The sequence below is a fragment of the Bubalus bubalis genome, chromosome 22 (assembly GCF_019923935.1).
Source record: "Bubalus bubalis isolate 160015118507 breed Murrah chromosome 22, NDDB_SH_1, whole genome shotgun sequence".
In the NCBI taxonomy this organism is placed as follows: domain Eukaryota; kingdom Metazoa; phylum Chordata; class Mammalia; order Artiodactyla; family Bovidae; genus Bubalus; species Bubalus bubalis.
In genome coordinates this window covers 24,621,417-24,639,764 of record NC_059178.1, presented here as the reverse complement: position 1 = coordinate 24,639,764, position 18,348 = coordinate 24,621,417, and the positions used below count along the sequence as shown (strand labels likewise).

Below are 18,348 nucleotides of genomic sequence, written 5' to 3'. Positions count from 1 at the left end.
GGGAGGATGCTGGGTGATTACTAGGAATGCAAATTCTTGCCCTACCCTTGACCTGAATCTGCTGGGGAAGGGGGGGGGGGGGTGCTTTTTTAGGAAGCCCACGGGTTTTTCTGATTGGTGCTACTGTTTTAAGAACAACTGGTATAGAGTGCACAAGGTTCCTACAACCTAGCAATTTCTAATCAAAGATTCCTAGATTTCTCATCACTTTCCTAGAATATAAAAGACTGGATTGTTCTCCCTAGCATCCAGCACACGTTGAGGCAACACAGTGCTCCACAAAGGGTTGTTATCTCCCATTATCCAGAAATAGTTTTATCCATCTATAGTATTCCAAGAGCTTCCCTGGTGGCTCAACTGTAAAGAATCCGCCTGCAATGCAGAAGACTCCGGTTCGATTCCTGGGTCGGGAAGATCCCCTGGAGAAGGGAACCACTCCAGTATTCTCGCCTGGGAAATCCCATGGACAGGAGCCTGGCGGGCTATGGTCTATGGAGTCAGAGTCAGATGCGGCTGAGTGACTTTCACTTGGATAATATTCCAAGGTTGAGGGAATATGAACGCTAGAACAAAACTGGAGTAATGCATTTTGGTGGTGTCCTTTGTTTTGACCAAGATCATGGTATAATGCCTGTGCACGCTTGTGTGTGTATGTAAGTTTGTACTGTAGTAAATCAAAGGAAAGCAAATGAATAGTTTTCCCGTGGTTGAAAGGAGAAACTGTCCTGGTCAGGGCGTACACCTGATAGATAACGTGAGGATTAAGACCAGAGAGGGCAGATGATAGAACTCTCTCTGGGCGTGCAGTTTGTAAAGAAAGGGCTTTCCTGCAGGCGGACACCGCCGGCCGCCGCCCTCTTAACCTTCCTCAGTGTGACGCGGGACGGAACCTGAAAAACTACTCGTTTTATCTGAAACTCTGGTGTAACCAGGCTGGGTGTACTTTTATCTGCCAAGTGACAACCCTGGGTGGGCGGCGCCCGGCGACCCCCAAACCGAGGGCTCGCGCCGGCTCGGGAATGCGGAAGGGCCGCGGGACCCGCCGCCGATGGCGGGGGAGAAGGGCGGGCCGCGGGGCCCCGGCCGCGCCGTGCCCGCTCCGAACCTCAAGGCCCGCGAGACACAGCGGAAACCCAGGCCGCGGTGGTCGGCTCCAGCCCCGCGCCGGGGCGGACAAGGCGAAGTCGGCCGCGGCGGGAGCAAGAACCGCGGCGCGTCCCCCCTCCCGGAGTTGGGTCCGCCGCGCCTTCCGGTGCGACTTCCGGTCCGCCTCCCGAGGCAGGAAGTGCCGGTGCCGCAGCTGTCGCGCCCGTACCCTCGCAGGTCCTGTGCAGGCAGCCCGGCTCCTGGTGGTGGTGTCCGGCCGCGGTGAGTGGCACTCGCCCCCGCGCGCGACACCCCTGGGGCCGCCCCAGTGCCATGCGCCTCCGGCCACCCTACCCCAGCCCCCGCCCCCGCCCTGGTGCCGGCGGGCGGGCTGGGCGGGGGCTGTGGGACCTGTCGGTGGGGTGGGGAGGGTCGGGGAGGCGGCCTTGGCCGCGGCCGGCCTGAGGCTGGACGTCGAGGGGTCGGGAGGCTCAGGCGTTTGGAAACGGGCTGGGGAGCCGCCCTGCTGGCGGAGGCGGCCGGTCCCCGGCGCTGTGTCACCCGACGGTTTCACACACCTGGTGCCTCGGCGCCCCCCAGCTCCCCGCGGCCTGGTCGGTGGGTGAGGGGGGTCTGTGCCACACACAGGGCTGGGTGCTCTGGGGACACAGGGGGCCCGCTAGTATCTGGTTCTTGCCGGGAGTGCCGGGTTGGCACCGGCTGAATGGAACGATTTCCGCAGGAGTTTTGACTCTTTCGCAGCATCTCGCATCTTATAAAGATTTACTCCGTTCCTACCAATGAAGAAGAGAACAAATAGCAAAAATCAGGAAGGGTTTCCTAAAAAAACGAATCGTGACCTCATTGGAGGCCTTGGACTTAGCCCTGGGAGGGAGAACTTACTATTTCTGGCTGGATCTGTGGTAGGAGGTAACAAGACCAAAAGCTCAGAGGGTGGGAATTGTGTCGTGTGAAAAGGAGAAGACGGGGAGACCAGCCTGAACGGAACAGAACTGTGATGGATAATAGCTAGAAGTGGGTAGATCCGTGGGAATCTTTTCACAGATGTCTTGCAAACTTGACGAGAAATAAAAGATTATGTAAGAGGCATTAGGGAGTCATTTTGGATTCTTCACTAAGGGAGAGAGATGAAGAAAAGGGTGTTTAGAGGATTAGTTTGGCAGCCTTAGTTAAAGATGGATTTGCAACTCTCCTTCGGTGAGAAAAGAATCATAGCACTTTAGAATTCAGAAGAACTTTATAGGTTATCTTTAGTCTTATAATGGAGAAGAATGAAATTCAGTGAAGTGAGATAATTTGCCCAAGGTCACTTGAGGGGTTCACCTAGACCACCCATTTTCTCTGAGGACTCTCTTGGAGTTTATGGTTAAGTACACAGCTTATTGTTTGTCCAGGCTCTGTTGAATGGAACAGCTTCTATGGTGACTGACTCGGTTTATGGTTTAATGAGACTGCGTTTGGGCAAGATAAACTGCAGCTTCTGAAGGACAGGTCCCCAGGTGAGGGCTGCTGGACTTAGGAGAGATAAAAGGACCAGGAGCCCCTAAGAAAGCTGGTTGTCGGTCTCCCAAGTTTCAAAGACAATGTGTATCTTGGGATGATTTTGGCATCTTCCTTTGTTCTGCACCTGAGCTGTGATGGCTTTGCTTGTTACCTCCAGCCAGCTCTCCACATTTTCTTGGTAGAGAATTTCAGCTGCAGGGCATTAAGAGCTAGTGGTACAAGCGCTTGAGATCGACTTCCTGAGCATGATTTTGCATCTGAGTTCTACTTTTTTCTACCTGTGGCTCCAGACAAATTATGTATTCTCTTTGCCATAATTTCCTCATCTGAGAAATGGGGAAAATAACAGCACCTATGTCAAAGTGGTTCTGAGGATTACATAAGTTAATACATATGAAATGCTTAGACCAGTGCCTAGCACATAGTCAGCACTCTGATTAGCTGTTTGTGTCAGGTATGGAACAAGGAGTGACTGGTACATTTTGTTAAGGATCTCTTGCTGAGAGTCCATTGGAGTTTATGGGTAGACCTTGGAGAAAGCCATAATTGGGGAGTCAGACCTAGGACCTACCTTACAGAGGACGTATCTGTATGTACTATTTTGAGGAGGCATATGTATTTGTTCGCTTGACTAGTGTTTACTGAGCACCAGCAATGTGTAAGACACTGTACTTAACCCTGCAGTCTTTGGTAGATAGGCTAAATGCCATAAAAATGGACATGTAAATGACATGGCAGTGGAATACGACTGGGCAGTAAAAGTAAAGAAAAGAACCACTGATAAATGCAGCGAGATACATAACTCTCAAAAACATTGAGTGAAAGAAATTAGACACATAAAGTGTGAACTGTATAATTCCATCTGTAAGAAGTTCAAAGTCAGAACTATTTACGGTGATAGAAATCTGAGCAATTGTAGACTGGGGAGAGAGTGATTGATTTGGAGAGAACTTTCTGGAGTCATGTTTGTTACTTGATGGTTGGTTATTTGGGGTGGTGGTTATATGGTGTACATCATTTTTAAGATCTGTACATTTCACTATATGTAAATTTTACTTTGTTGTTTTGCAATAAAAAGATGATAGGGGGGTAGAGATGATAGAAAGTTTACTACCAGTTAGGATGATCATAAAACCCATAATAAAGCAATGACAGCATTATAATGTATGTGATAAATGTTAAAATGTTTATAGCATGGGGAAAACTTCACTGCTGCTAAGAGAAAAGCTGTAAAATTGAGTTTGGCTCTAAAAGAAGTAACAGATATAATTATTTATGGAACTGATTATATATCTGCCTAAATAGGCAGCATAAAAACAATAATATGTCATTGAGTACGTCAGGTTAATTTTGTGGAGTATTTTAATTTGATTATATACTCAATTCTCTTGATTATTGCTATTCACACTTGCTCACATACCCAGTCATTTGATCTTACCAATTAGCATGAGCACTAGTCTTGACTACAGTAATAGCCATGGGAATTCACGAGATGTTCCTGCAGATGCTGATAGACCTTGGCGAAGATGAGAATTGAATCAGGAATGACCTTAAGTTTTAACCCAAGAACCACTCTCTACTTGTTTTGCGTTCATCCACTCTCAGACCTCACTCTGTGCCTCTGCTCACAAATCAGCCTTGAGAGGAGACCTTCTAAACATCCTGTCCCCAGGCATCTCTGCTGTAGCATGGCTAAAATGAACTCTCTGTCATCCCTTTGCTCATGAAACCAGCTTCTCCTTCCTCCCCCAGTTACCTCATTTTTGAGTGGCACCATTATGCTATCAGTTTTTCAACCAGTCCTTGAGAAAAGCAGTCATTCAAGACAAACTGAAGAAAACTCCAGTTACAAAGCAAGAACTAGGAAATCAGCATAGTGATCGGCCTGAAGAAGAGGATAGAGGTTGGCAATGGGAAGGTTGAGGAAGGAGTGGCTGTTGCACTGAAGAGAAGAACCCTCTGAACTTGAGAGAAACCGAATGGAGGGAATTAAAGCTTGCTCACCAGGAATAGAAAGTTTCCCTATCCAGCACAAACGTGGCTGTGGCCCCTTTGTTTTAAAAATTCTTTGGCTATAATTCTGAAATAAAGGCATTGCCCTATTAAATATTGTAGATGCCAAGGAAACACAATGGCTTGCTTAGTTTTCTATGAGTATATAAGATTATGCCCAAACTTAGCACCTTAAGAAAACACTACAGAGCTTCTGAGGGCCAGTAATTCCAGGGCAGCTTAGCAGGGTGATTCTGGCTGTCTTGAACTTGGGAGTCCAGATGTCAGCTGGGTTTGCAGTTGTTTGACAGAGGATCCACCTCCAAGACGGCTGACTCACCTGGCTGGCAGGTTGCTGCTGGCAGTTAGCTGGCGGTCCCAGTTCCCTGCCATGTGGACCTCTCCGTGGGGTCGTGTAGTGCCCTCATGACCTGGTGCTGGCTTCCCCCACATTGAGCAATCTGAGCGAGAGCATGGCAGAATCTACAACATGTATTATGACAAAATCACGCCCCTTCATTTTCACAATGTCCCGTTGCGTATGAAGGGCGGCAGAATATGCCACCCCAAAATATGCCACTTTGGCCTAAAAATTCTTTTGAGCTGAAGGCAACTGAAAAGAGGCAGACACAAGAAAATCTCTTTGCCCTTCCTCAATTTGCCTGAAGGGCTTCCCAGTGGTAAAGAATCCACCTGCCAGTGCAAGAGATGCAGGAGATGCAGGTTTGATCCCTAGGTCTGGAAGATCCCCTGGAGAAGAAAATGGCAGCCCACTCCAGTATTCTTGCCTGGAGAATCCCTGGTGGGCTACAGTCCTTGGGGTTGCAAAGGACCCGACCGAAGGACTGAGCACAGGCTTCAGGAAGTTTGCCGAAAGGCAGGACACAAATTTACAAAGGTCTTCTTTTGCTCTCTACCAGGAAGGACAAAGGTTGTTAAAGAGACAACTTTAGACTCTTAGAGGGGAAGGCTGGACTGAAATCCCGAGGGAAGGCTTGCCCTTGTTTACAGTGTGCTTTTCACCTTTGTCCCTGGCCTCTCCCCTTCACACACGCCTTTCTTCTGGCTTTAGCTGAAGATGATATTGAAGCCAGAGTTCTAAGCTACCTCTGAGAGTTGCATTTTCCCTGGGTATCTCCCAGGTAAACATGAGATATACACCTTAATAAACTCATTTGGTTTTCTGTTAGTCTGTTATTGCAGAGTGTCAGGCAGAAACTCAGAACCACAGTCAGTGCCTTCTAAGTGGTTAACTCATTGATTCTCAACCTTCACTCTACATTGGAATCACCTGGTGCATTTTAAAAATACCAATTCATAGGTTTCACCTACAGACATTCAGTTTCCGTTGTACCAGACCAGGACCTAGACATCACTTTTTAAAACTTTCCAAGGTGATTCTGATGTGCAGCCAAGGTCGAAACCAGAGGCTAACTGCTGTGAGAGCTGTATCTACCTGCCATATGGTAGCATCACATTGCTGCCTGAGATGCTTCTTAGGGCTGACAGAATGCGCCGTAAGCACCTCTCTCCCAGGTTCCCAAGAAAGCCATAGAGGCTGGACGAGGTTCTCAAGAGTTGCTGCCTGTTAATGATCACGGTGCCCATGTTTTGATTTGCACAGCACTATTGCAGGTGATTTTGCAAATATTTAGACTATGATCTAAATATGTTGACACTATAACCACCTCTACTACCAGTATTCCTATATCCCTGCCCTTCTTTAACCTGTGAGTACTACATATAACCTTTAGTTCACTCTGTATCAGAAATTTACAAAAATAATACAATAAAAATTTTGAAGAGGAAGTGAGACTTTTGTTTTATTGCTGTTAAGGCTGATTCACTACCTTATATGCTGTGTTCTAAATGGATATTTTTTGTAACTAAGAATGGAGTTTGGTGGGTTTTATTCGTTTGATATTTATAGGTCAAGTAGTAATTTGACAGTTGCAGGTAAAGATGTCAAACCTTTAGCTGTCATGTCAAACCAAGACAGGTACTGGGAGGAAATACTGCCATTTGATGAACCCAGACCAAGGCTGCAACACTGCACAGCTGCAGGGGTGCCTTTCGTATTTTATTCCCTTCCCATTCAGCTGTGAACGTCTAATCTGTGCAAATAAATTCCCCTGAAGAGTTGGAATTTGAAAACTCAGTTTCACTGGGAATTACATTTAGAGGAAAGTAGCTGTTCAGGAATGTTGGATTATACTGGTGAGTATTGAAAGTTTAAGAACTATTTTGTGATTAAAAAAAATAACTAGAGGGACCTCCCTGGCAGTCCAGTGGTTGTGGCTCCCTGCAGTGGAAGTGCAGGTTCAGTCCCTGGTAGGGTAACTAAGATCCACAACCTGGGCTCTGTGGCCAGAAATAAAAACTAGAAGAATTGCATGAAGAATATACAGGTAAAATCACCTTAAACAAATGGGGTTGAATTCTAGGTCTGCCACCAGGTGAGGGTGGGCAAGTTGTTTGACATCTTTGCTATTCAGTTCCTTCATGTGTAAAGCGGGCATGGGAAATTTAATTCACCTTTGTGTCTAGCACACGAGTCACTCTGCAAATGGGAGTAGCCATAAGTCAAGTAGACCTTTAATTCTCTCTGGTGCTAAGGCATTTGGGGCTAGAATAATAACAAAAACAAATACATGAGTTGAGAAACTGCATGGTGTTTGGGCACATTCTAGACATTTGGTGTTGCTGAAGGAAAAGTAGAAAGCAGAGAATGGTTAGAGAAAGGTCATTCTAGAGCGGGGGAAGGTGTGCATGCTTAAGAACTTGTACTCTGTCCTGTAGGCATAGGTGGAGGGCCAGAGAGTTCTCAAAAGGGAATGATGTGGTCATTTCATGTTTTACATGCCTCTGGCTGGAAGATAGAGTAGTTGACAGGCCACCAAGAGGCAAGGAGGTTGGTGTGTTGGCCATAGAAATATTCTACACAGAGATGATGAGGGCCCAGAGTAGGGTCGGAGAAGGCAATGGCACCCCACTCCAGTACTCTTGCCTGGAAAATCCATGGACAGAGGAACCTGGTAGGCTGCAGTCCATGGGGTCGCTAAGAGTCGGACACAACTGAGCGACTTCACTTTCACTTTTCACTTTCATGCATTGGAGAAGGAAATGGCAACCCACTCCAGTGTTCTTGCCTGGAGAATCCCAGGGACGGGGAAGCTTGGTGGGCTGCCGTCTGTGGGGTCGCACAGAGTCGGACACGACTGAAGCGACTTAGAAGCAGCAGCAGCAGCAGAGTAGGGTGGTGGCAAGAAGAAGATGAGCAAGTCTGATATCTATTTAAGAGGCTGGGCCTGTTTCATCGGGGAGAGAGACAAGTCAGGGATGACTCACCGTTGTCTGGCTTGGCGAGAGAGTAAGTGATAGTGCCATCAACTCACAGGAAACAAAGCTGAGAAAGGTTAGGAGGGGAGGGTAATTCAGTTTCTAACATGTTGATTCTGAGAGTCTGTGGGACATCAAATGAGTGCCTCACACCAGCACAAATGGCTGCTTGAGTCCACAGCCCAAGGGAAGGGTCCGCCCTGGGAATGCAGATGTGGGAGTCACAGGTGTTGTCAGAACAGAGCCGATGAGATCATCCAGGGAACGCAGAGTTAATTTAATGAGCCGTGGACCGTGAGAATGCTGGGGAGCGTGAATATTTAAGTGAGTGGAGGAGAGAAGAGCCTAATAAGAAACTGGAGGAAGACCAAGCATAGAAATAGAACTGAGAGGGGGCCTGAGAGACCAAGTCAGACCAGCATCTTACTTCAACCAGGCGTCCCAAGCTGTTGTTCAGGAGTCTCCTTCCTAAGAGAGTGAGGTCTTCAAGGATGGGAACCTGGGGCTCCTGTTCCTTTGGGGACAGTTCACTTCTGCTGTTACAGTTCACCAAGGCCAAGGGTTGCTGACGCCTGAAGAGAAGAGGGATAAAATGGTGTCAAATACAGCAGAAGGGTCCAAGAAGACTTAAACGGGATTTGGCAAATGGAAAGTGCTTACAGTAGAGAAGAGAGAGCCAGATTGTGGTGAGTGGGAAGTGAGAAAGTGGAGAAAGCCAAGATATTTATCTCAGTAGTTGAGAAGAAAGAGGAGGGAAGTTTCTTTGGAGGCCAGAGTTTGTTTCAGATTGATTGTTTTGCTACAACTTTGCCTTACTTTTCAGCTGATGTTTTATTATCACTTTGTATTTTATATGTGTACTTTTATGGGTACCATATACAAATATAAATGTACACTAGTTTTAAATGAAGTGAAAGTCCCTCGGTTGTGTCCGACTCTTTGCAGTCCCATGGACTGTACAGTCCGTGAAATTCTCCCGGCCAGAATACTGGAGTGAGTAGCCTCTCCCTTCTCCAGGGGATCTTCCCAACCCAGGGATCAAATCCAGGTCTCCTGCATTGCTGGCAGATTCTTTACCAGCTGAACCACAAAGGAAGCCCAAGACTACTGGAGTGGGAAGCCTATCCCTTCTCCAGTAGATCTTCCTGACCCAGGAATCTAACCAGGGTCTCCTGCATCGCAGGTGGATTCTTTACCAACTGAGCTCTTAGGGAAGCCCAGTTTTAAAAGAAGTACAGAGAAAAAATCAACTTTTTTCTTTTTAAAGAAATCATGGTATTACTACATTGAGCCATATCTGCTCTGTAACGGTTTTGACTGGGGGCTCAGACTTGCTCACTGTATAATGGCTTTTCTAGCCTTACTGGGTTACCTCTCTCTTCTCAGCATCAGCTTCTTCGACAACTCCAACTAAGCTTCAAAGATGTTTAAATATAATGTACTTTTGGGTTAGCTGTAAGGTTAGCATGAAACAATTGATCTTTTTTTTTTTTAAATAAAGATTTTTCTCTGGGAGATTTTTCTAAATGACTCTATTACAAATACAATTTGTTGATACTGAGGGAGAGCACTAATTCTTGCCTTCAGATCTACTATCTTTTATATCTTTTGAATCTTGAAGAAATAGAATCATAGAATTTTTAGCATGAGAAAGAATTTTAATCCCACAGTTTTGGAATGTAAGGAAGAATTAAAGCAGAGTCAAGTGCCTTGCTAGTGGATCACATTCTGTGTCCGACTTGACCTTCAATATAACTGAGGTCACATACAAGCCAAATTACAGGAAGGGGAAGAAATTAACATTTATTCAGGCCAAGTGTGCAGGGAGGGGAAGGAGTTGGAATGTCAAGAGTAAGGACACTAAGGCTGATGTGCTTCAAAACTGCAAATGGACTAAAACAATACAGATTTAAAGTCCAAGTCTGGAAGGCCTAGAGACCCAGGTCCAGAGTTCCTCTGCTCAGCCACTGCCCCCACCAGTCATCTGCCTTTGCACTCTGTGGCTTCAGAGTTAGAACAGTCCCCAAGGCCCCCGTCATTTCTGACACCAAATTGCAGTTTTGGTTCCCTGAGACGACCGACGCTCAGGTTCCGTAATTCGCTAGGACTCACTGAGAACTGTGACAGCTGTAGTTCTGGTTTATTACAGCAAAAGGACTCAGACTGAAATCAGCCAAGGGAAGAGATACGAGAGCCCAGGAGAATTCCAAAAGCTCAGCTCCCAGTGGTCTTCTCCACGGGCAGCGTTGATTCCTGGTAAGATGTGACAGTGTGCACGGACTATTGCCTGCCAGAGTATTGTCTGCCCTTGCTTGCTAGCTGTAGCTTTTGCTGGGAACCTGTCCCCTAGCTACTGTCCACTGCTCCTAGGCCGATCTCAGTTTCCGAAGTTTGTCTAGAGGCCAGGCTGATAACACCTGACCCCAAGACCCCAGATAAACGTGGCAGGACATCCTAAGGACTTAGAGATTACCTCCTAGGAGCTGAGGACCAAGGCCAGACCTCTTCTGGGGCAAAATTAAATTCTTTACTATACAAGGGCCATTAATTTTTTTTTTTTTTTTAACCTAATGAGGAAGTACCTCTCTCTTAGGGCCATTGTGAACACTGAATAAAACATTGGATCAAAAATTTTTACTGTGGCCTTCTCTGGCGGTCCAGTGGCTAAGATTCCATGCAAACAAATATTTAAAAAACTTTTTTTTTCTGGTGTCCATAGTAGCTAGTAATGGTAAAGCTGAGATTCGAACTCAGCACTTTTCTAATTCCAAAGCCAGTAGTCTATTTATGTTGTGTTTATATCAATCGAAACTGCAAATAAAAATGGAATAAGGAAATTCCCTGGCAGTCCAGTGGTTAGGACTCTCACTTCCAGGGACCCAAGTTTGATCCCTATTTGGGGAACCAAGATCCTGCAAGCTACATGGTGTAGCCAAGAAATAAAAGGGAATGAGAAGTGTCTATTCTATTTGACATATAAATTACCGGTAGTAGAGTATTAGAGGCTACCACTAAAACTATATTACAGAGAATTGAGGAGTGTTTGGGAACATGAGAAAATGGAGAGATTTGAGAATTAGACTACTATTCTAAAAGTTTTGTCTGGGGAAATAGAAAATGAAGATGTAGCTAGAAGGGATACAAGATTAAAGATATGTTTTGATTTTTTTTTAAATGAGAGCCTTTTGAGCATGTACTTATAGTGACTGTACTAGTCTCTTTGCATATATCTCATTTAATTCTCACTTCTGTTAGAGTAGTTATTGTGTTTTGCTCTAAAACAGAATTTAGTGAGCTTCTCTAAATTTTCAAGCTGTATTTTGGAAAAAACCAAGGCTCAGAGAGGTTATGTAATGTTGGTGGTAAAATGGAGTTAAAAGGTATACCTGCTGCATAGGATTGTTGTGAGGGTTAAATGGGACAGTCTTTGTGAACTGAGATGTCCACTTTAGAGTCTTAAGGGGAGCCCCCTGTCTTCACAGCAGTGGTTGGCACACAGTAGCACTCGGTAAGTGTGAGCTGTTGCTGCATGCTTCAAATCTCATTCATGTTTAATAAAAATGAGTTTCATGAAACTTGGGGGAAAGCTACATCAGTACTTTCCTATTCAAAACTTCCTTTTTCGTAGCTGTTTTTTGTGACATTGGAAATAAACTTTACGTGTATAACATAACCCAGATAATATTCTACATTGAGATGTTTTTACTCACTAACTTTAGGTGTCATGAGTCCTTTTCTTTACTTTGTGCTTTATGCCTTCAGTTTTGCTTTATGTTCTTTTCTTTTCAATTCTAGAATTAAACCGCCACCATGTCGAGCAAAAAGGCAAAGACCAAGACCAAGAAGCGCCCCCAGCGTGCGACCTCCAACGTGTTCGCCATGTTTGACCAGTCCCAGATTCAGGAGTTCAAGGAGGCCTTCAACATGATCGACCAGAACAGGGATGGGTTCATCGACAAGGAAGACTTGCATGACATGCTTGCTTCTCTAGGTAGACTTTTATGTTCTTAATATGCCTGCCTCCAACATAAACATTAATCAGCATTTTATGAATTAATGTTTGTGTGATATGCAATTATCCATCTCAGAGGCCTGTTGAGAGATGTTGGGTGGGAGATGCCCTACTGAGGCAGGGCCAGTCACAAGAGGATATGCCTGCAGGGGTATGGGCCTGGCAGCCTCTGTGGCTGGGCACGTTCCATTCCTGTGGCTAAATATGATAAGTCCACTAGGTGAAAAACCAGGGAATGGCTAGGTGGCAAAAAACCAGAATCTTAAACAAAAGTGGCTAATAATATAGTGTATGCTATGCTATGCTATGCTAAGTCACTTCAGTCGTGTCTGACTCTGTGTGACCCCATAGACGGTAGCCCACCAGGCTCCCTTGTCCCTGGGATTCTCCAGGCAAGAACACTGGAGTGGGTTGCCATTTCCTTCTCCAATGCATGAAGTGAAAAGTTTAAGTGAAGTCGCTCAGTCGTGTCCGACTCTTAGCGACCCCCTGGACTGCAGCCTACCAGGCTCCTCCATCCATGGGATTTTCCAGGCAAGAGTACTGGAGTGGGGTGCCATTGCCTTCTCCAATAATAATATAGTGTACTAAGTAGTAAAGGTTGAGAGCAGGTTATAAGAACAAAGATGACCGTAATAAGTGATCATGATCATCTCAAGGAGGAAGGCCAGGTCTCCTAGGGAGGGACACAAGGAAGGGGACTTTCACACTTTATAACTTTTTTATAATTACAGAAATGAAAATGTAAAGGTAGGGGATTTACGGATTTTTATACATTATTTGGGCTTTCCCAGTGGCCCAATCCGCTCACCAATGCAGGAGACTCAAGAGACACGTGTTCCATCCCTGGTTTAGGAAGATCCCCTGGAATAGGAAATGGCAACCCACTCCAATATTCTTGCCTGGAAAATTCCATGGGCAGAGAAGTCTGGCAGGCTACAGTCCATGTGGTCACAAAGAGTTGGACACAACTGAGCATATACACACTCACACACGTTATTTAACTACAGTTGATTTATAATATTGTGTTAGTTTCAGGAATACAGTTTCAGAGTCTTTTCCATCATAGATTATTAGAAGATGCTGAATAACATTCCCGTGCTGAACAGTAAATCTTGTTGCTTATCTATTTTATGTATAGTGATGTGTATCTATTAATCCCAAATCCCTGATTTATCCCCTCCCCCACTTCCCCTTTGGTTACCATAAGTTATTTGCCATGTTTGTGAATCTCTTTCTGTTTTGTTGAAGTTCACCTGTATCATTTTTTTTTTAAGATTTCATATGTAAGTGATTTTTTATATTTGTCTTTCTCTGCGCCTTACTTGCTTCCCTTAGTATGATAATCTCTAGGTCCATCCATGGTGCTACAAATGGCAATATTTCATTTAAAGATACAAGATCTAAAGCAAACAGAAACTACCCTCTGTCATTTTGGTTACATGGGTGTTAATTTATTATTCTTTATGTGATTTTGTTGTTTTGATCTTAAGGAAGGAAGGGAAAGTCCTTGTCCTGCCTGAGTCAGCACTGATCTCATGGTTAGTAGAAAGGAGTGTCAAGCCTGGGGGCAGGGGACGCAAGTCAAGCATGGCCCACAGTTAGGGTCTGTACTTGAGTGTTTCTGTGTTAGACTGAGCGCCAGAAACGGCTATTCCAGGGCCAGGGACAAAGGGAGAAAAGGTGTTACTTTTTTTCCTTTTAGTAACCACATAATTTCATTCCCCTATTTTACTTTTACTTTTATTCTCCTAACATTGTTTTGAAAATATTTTAAAATTTGTTTTTAATTGGAATATAATTGCTTTCAGTGTTGTGTTGGTTTCTGCCTTACACAATGTGAATCAGCCGTAAGTATACATATGGCCCCTCCCTTGAAAATTTTTAAGCTAATATAAAGTTGAAGGAACACTATAATGAACATGCTTCCATCCTTTACCCAGATTCAGTGGTTGTTAACATTTTGCAACATTCCTCTTAGTCAGAGTGAGAGTGTTACGGAAAGGAGTATGTGTGGGGTCCCTGTGGAAAGGAGTATGTGTGGGGTCCGTGTGGGGTCCGGCTCCTCTATGCCCAGAAGCCAATGAACAGGCCAGGTTGGTGGGAAGGAAAGTTTGCTTTAATCTCAGAGGCTGGCAGCTGGGAAGGGAGGCCAAACATCAGTCCAAAGGCAGACTCCCCACCCCTCCACTGGCAACCAGTGGGCATGAGCTTTTGTAGACAGAAGGAGAGGGCTGCGTGTAGAAACAGCACAGTCAACCCTGACAGTCATCTTCAAATTGGTCATTGATGGTCTGACCAGAGTCATCTTGGTGGTTTTAAGTACAGTTACTCTTCAGTTCCAGGATTCGTGGAGACCAGTTCTCAGAATCGTGGCAACTTATGTTGTGGGTGGTGTCTGGTCATCGTGTGGTTAACTTCTTCACCCTGGTGTTTTGGTATCTATAAGACAGCTCCCACCGTGTGACTCAGAATATTATCTATAGCCCCTGAGAAAGAACTAAAGGTTCTTGACTGTGCTTAATGACTACAGTATTATTATTTGGTCTCCTTTGACTGTTTTCCTTTGCTTCTGCATTTCTCGTTTCTCCGATTAAACATATTCTCTGACTAAACTTATTCCACAGACAAAAGGCAGGCAGAGGACACGGTGGAGGGCAAGTTCTGTTTCAAGAGTGAAGACAGGATCCGACTTGCTGACTTGCAGGCGGGGTGGGTCCCAGTGTTTTCCGCACACCGAATCACTACGTGTACTTCAGGTCACTACCGAAGAAGCCCACCAGGGAAAATTACGGGTCTTAGTTGTATTACAGAGGTTGAACATCAGCCTGTTCCCTCCTAATAGATGTTAGTTAGCTTTTGTTGGGTGAAAGAGTTGTGGTACAATAAGAGGCGGACTTCGAGGACTTCGATTTGGGGAACCCCATACCTTTTAAATCAAATTATATTAGACTCCTTGAATGGGTCCATAAGTGCCTAGCCTAAGCCAATTCATTTTAAATCCCTGTGTCTTCTTTGTACCCAAGTACTCTTCACACCTTTGGGTTATACTTTTTATCCCCCAAAAATGCTGCAAGAGAATTGGGTTAGGCCTGAAGATAGAAAAGAAATGTGTTTTTTTTTTTCTTTTTTAACTACTTTCACTTATTTAAAGAATCTTGAGATTAATTTGGGGCTGGTTTTGTATTGGTATGTTGAATAGGTGTACTGAATGAAGATTGTAATGCAATAAGATAGATGCCAACCTGGCACTTAAATTCCATTCAGATTCCCAGGAGTAAAACTTAGATGTGAACCATCATTCTAGCATGGACTATCATTAGAGCTTAGTTGGGTGTAATAGAGACATACTGACATATATGTTCTTTTCATGGAGAATCGTACAAACTTAATGCTGGAAGGGAAACCTTCTGGAATTTAACTAGTCAAGTCATTTTACAATAGAAAGTAAATCCTGGACAGGTGCCACCCTCCTCCCAGGCACGCAGCCAGGGGCAGAACTGGGGTTCAAACCCACTGCTCCAGATGCTTCCTTCAGGGCTGTTACTCCCACCAAATGAGACCATTCCAGGGGAATTTTCCCAACTTCCAGCAGAAGGTCAGGGGAGTTCCCTCCCACTGTACCGGAACAGGGAGACGTGTTCACGGTTGGAACTGAGGTTAAGATTTCCCATCATGAACAATGCTAAACAAGACTACATTTCAACACCAGTAATGGCATCTGGGCATGTGTCTGACAACCAAAAAGAATGTAATGTAACAGTGTTTAAAATGAGTTCCCAGTTCTAAACCAATCTAATGGTTTTAGCTTAAATTACTAACTTATAAATAAATTGTTTGAAGCATACCAATTATGGCTGCATGTACCACAGTTAGAAACATGAATAGATTTTTTAAAATAACCAGTATTGAAATGTCCTGATGGGTCTTTAATGTCATCAACATTCCGAATGTGCTAATGTGGCATTGCCTGTTTCATAGTTTCATGTGTTTGTTTTGTTTTGTTTTGAATGAAGAATAGTGAAGGAGAAGGAAATGGCAACCCACTCCAGTATTCTTGCCTGGAGAATCCCATGAACAGAGGAGCCTGGCGGGCTGCAGTCCATGGGGTCACAAGAGTTTAGCAACTAAACCACAGTGAAGGAAAAGTTGCAGAAAGGATCAGTGAATGGACAATCTAAGCCCAGAATGCATTTTTATAATGGTGTATCTAAGATTTTTTATGTTATGGGCTACCCTCATGGCTCAGTGATAAATAACTACCCTCCCAGTGCAGGAGACGCAGGTTCAATCTCTGGGTCGGGAAGATCCCCTGGAGAAGGAAATGACAATCCACTCCAGTATTCTTGCCTGGAGAATCCCACAGACAGAGGAACCTGGCAGGCTGCAGTCCATAGGGTTGAAAAAGAGTTGGACACGACTTAGTGACTAAACAACAAACAGCAACAGCAATGTAAGTTAACTGAAAGATTAGTTTTATGTAATGGTGGTGTAACTTTAAAAAAATACATTGTGGAACATAACAATAACAGAATAGTTATTTATTGAAATGAGTTCTTTGTCCTTAAATGGGAAAATGTGAAATTTTACAGGAAAGAACCCAACCGACGCGTACCTGGAAGCCATGATGAACGAGGCTCCAGGGCCCATCAACTTCACCATGTTCCTCACCATGTTTGGGGAGAAGCTGAACGGCACAGACCCAGAAGACGTCATCAGAAATGCTTTTGCCTGCTTTGATGAAGAAGCAACTGGTGAGCACTCTTTGTTATGCCCCGGCCTCATTCCAGACTGTGTAAAATGGTTTTTAAGAAATGAGAAAGATTAGTAAAATAAAATTTTTTTAAGTGAATAAAGGGAAACCATCATTTACAATAGGACAGTTGACCGAGAAGGGCCGAAACACAGGTATGTAGGTCATATAGCTCCACAGTGTGTGGTGTTAACCTTTGAATTTGGTTCTGAGCATCCATGAAAGCCAGAAGAACTGGCTGGTAAATAGTATTTCTTAGACACTGAAAACGACGTCTTCAGACTTTAAATCTCACCAAATAGTATGGTTCACTAACTTGAACGATAAAACCTTAGGTTTTTTTCCCCCTTATTATTTAAAACTGAAAAAAACCTGATTGTTCCATTTTCTTACTCCTTTCATTTTCCCCTTTGCTTCTGCATTAACCCTCTGCTCAGCCACTCACATCTCCTCCTCAGATACACCTTGCATCCTCCTTCCTGCCTCCCCATCTCAACCTTTTTTAAAACTGCACCATCCTTCATTTGGTCTTAGAAACACACTGCCCTTCTATCCTATATCTGTTTTATATATATATATATGGAATACAAGGGTTTTTTTCCTCCTCTGGAAAATACTTGCTTCAAATTAATTTTGTAAGCATATGATCTACTAACTGAGCTTTTAAAATGATTTAATATTAATAAAGAACTCTAAAGACAATAGGAAAACATAATGATATGGTTATATATTGCTTTATTTTTGTTCATGTAAATGTGTATGTTATGAAATACCTTGCTTTATTTTTGTTCATGTAAATGTGTATGTTATGAAATACCTTGTAAGATTGACCAGATTGAGAACCAGATCATTAGAATGCTGGGCAGTGTTCACAACTGCCTTTTCTCTGCTGCCTTCCAGGCACCATTCAGGAGGATTACCTGAGAGAACTGCTGACCACAATGGGAGACCGGTTTACAGACGAGGAAGTGGACGAGCTGTACAGAGAAGCACCTATTGACAAAAAGGGGAATTTCAATTACATCGAGTTCACTCGAATCCTTAAGCATGGAGCGAAAGACAAAGATGACTGAAGGAACTTGAGCTAAAACTTTCCAATTACTTTGTCTTACTCTATATTGTTTCCTAGACATTTCTCCCCACCCCCCATAGGCCTGTTGCATGCAACTTTGATTCACAGCTTTGCCTTTTTTTTTTTTGGTGTATTTATTCTAGACCTTCCTGCCACTTAGCACTTGTATAATCAGACTGCAAATGGGGATGGAGTTGTAAATTGTATTGAAAAAAGAGATTGCAAATAAAAATCAACAAATGTGAAAGCCCAGGAAAATATATCCGGTATTTCTGGTTTTGCTGGATTTTTACATTTTTATATAATAAAAATGCTATTTTGAAATAAAGATCATGCCGACTCAAATGGAATATAATGGAAAGTTGAATACCTAGTAGTTGGGGGTAGTCCTTTCTTTAGATTTTCAACTCATATAATTCAGATTTCACAGGAAACCTGCTTTTTCACATACTTCAGACAGTATTTTTAATATAAATTAACATCAATATACAGTAAAAACTTGTTATACCTTAGTTTCTTTCATGCTTCTGGTCAGATGTTTAAATTACTGAATGATAATACAGAATGGAA

At 43.9% G+C, this 18,348-nt stretch overlaps 1 protein-coding gene across 3 annotated transcripts; it reads left to right on the top strand.

The window, feature by feature from the left end:
• Window positions 1-1,209: 1,209 nt before the first annotated feature.
• On the top strand, window positions 1,210-18,106 carry LOC102400287 (myosin regulatory light chain 12B). Of its 3 annotated transcripts, XM_025273519.2 has the most exons (5): window positions 1,244-1,368; window positions 10,091-10,197; window positions 11,737-11,932; window positions 16,546-16,707; window positions 17,607-18,106. In XM_025273519.2, exons 3-5 carry the CDS (start codon window positions 11,752-11,754, stop codon window positions 17,777-17,779), a joined length of 516 nt encoding a protein of 171 aa, XP_025129304.1. In that variant the 5' UTR covers window positions 1,244-1,368; window positions 10,091-10,197; window positions 11,737-11,751; the 3' UTR covers window positions 17,780-18,106. The 3 variants fall into 3 exon arrangements, with proteins under 3 accessions (XP_006071911.1, XP_025129304.1, XP_044790708.1); XM_006071849.3 differs by lacking the exon at window positions 10,091-10,197 and having other exon boundaries at window positions 1,210-1,368; XM_044934773.2 differs by lacking the exons at window positions 1,244-1,368; window positions 10,091-10,197 and adding an exon at window positions 8,335-8,627.
• The last annotated feature ends 242 nt before the right edge of the window (window positions 18,107-18,348 follow it).

Bases quoted from the DNA above. Each gene is read 5' to 3' on its own strand.
- LOC102400287 (XM_006071849.3), top strand. From the start codon at position 11,752: ATGTCGAGCAAAAAGGCAAAGACCAAGACCAAGAAGCGCCCCCAGCGT. The intron at 11,933-16,545 runs GTAGACTTTTAT...GAAATTTTACAG, and splicing joins TGACATGCTTGCTTCTCTAG to GAAAGAACCCAACCGACGCG. The intron at 16,708-17,606 runs GTGAGCACTCTT...GCTGCCTTCCAG, and splicing joins CTTTGATGAAGAAGCAACTG to GCACCATTCAGGAGGATTAC.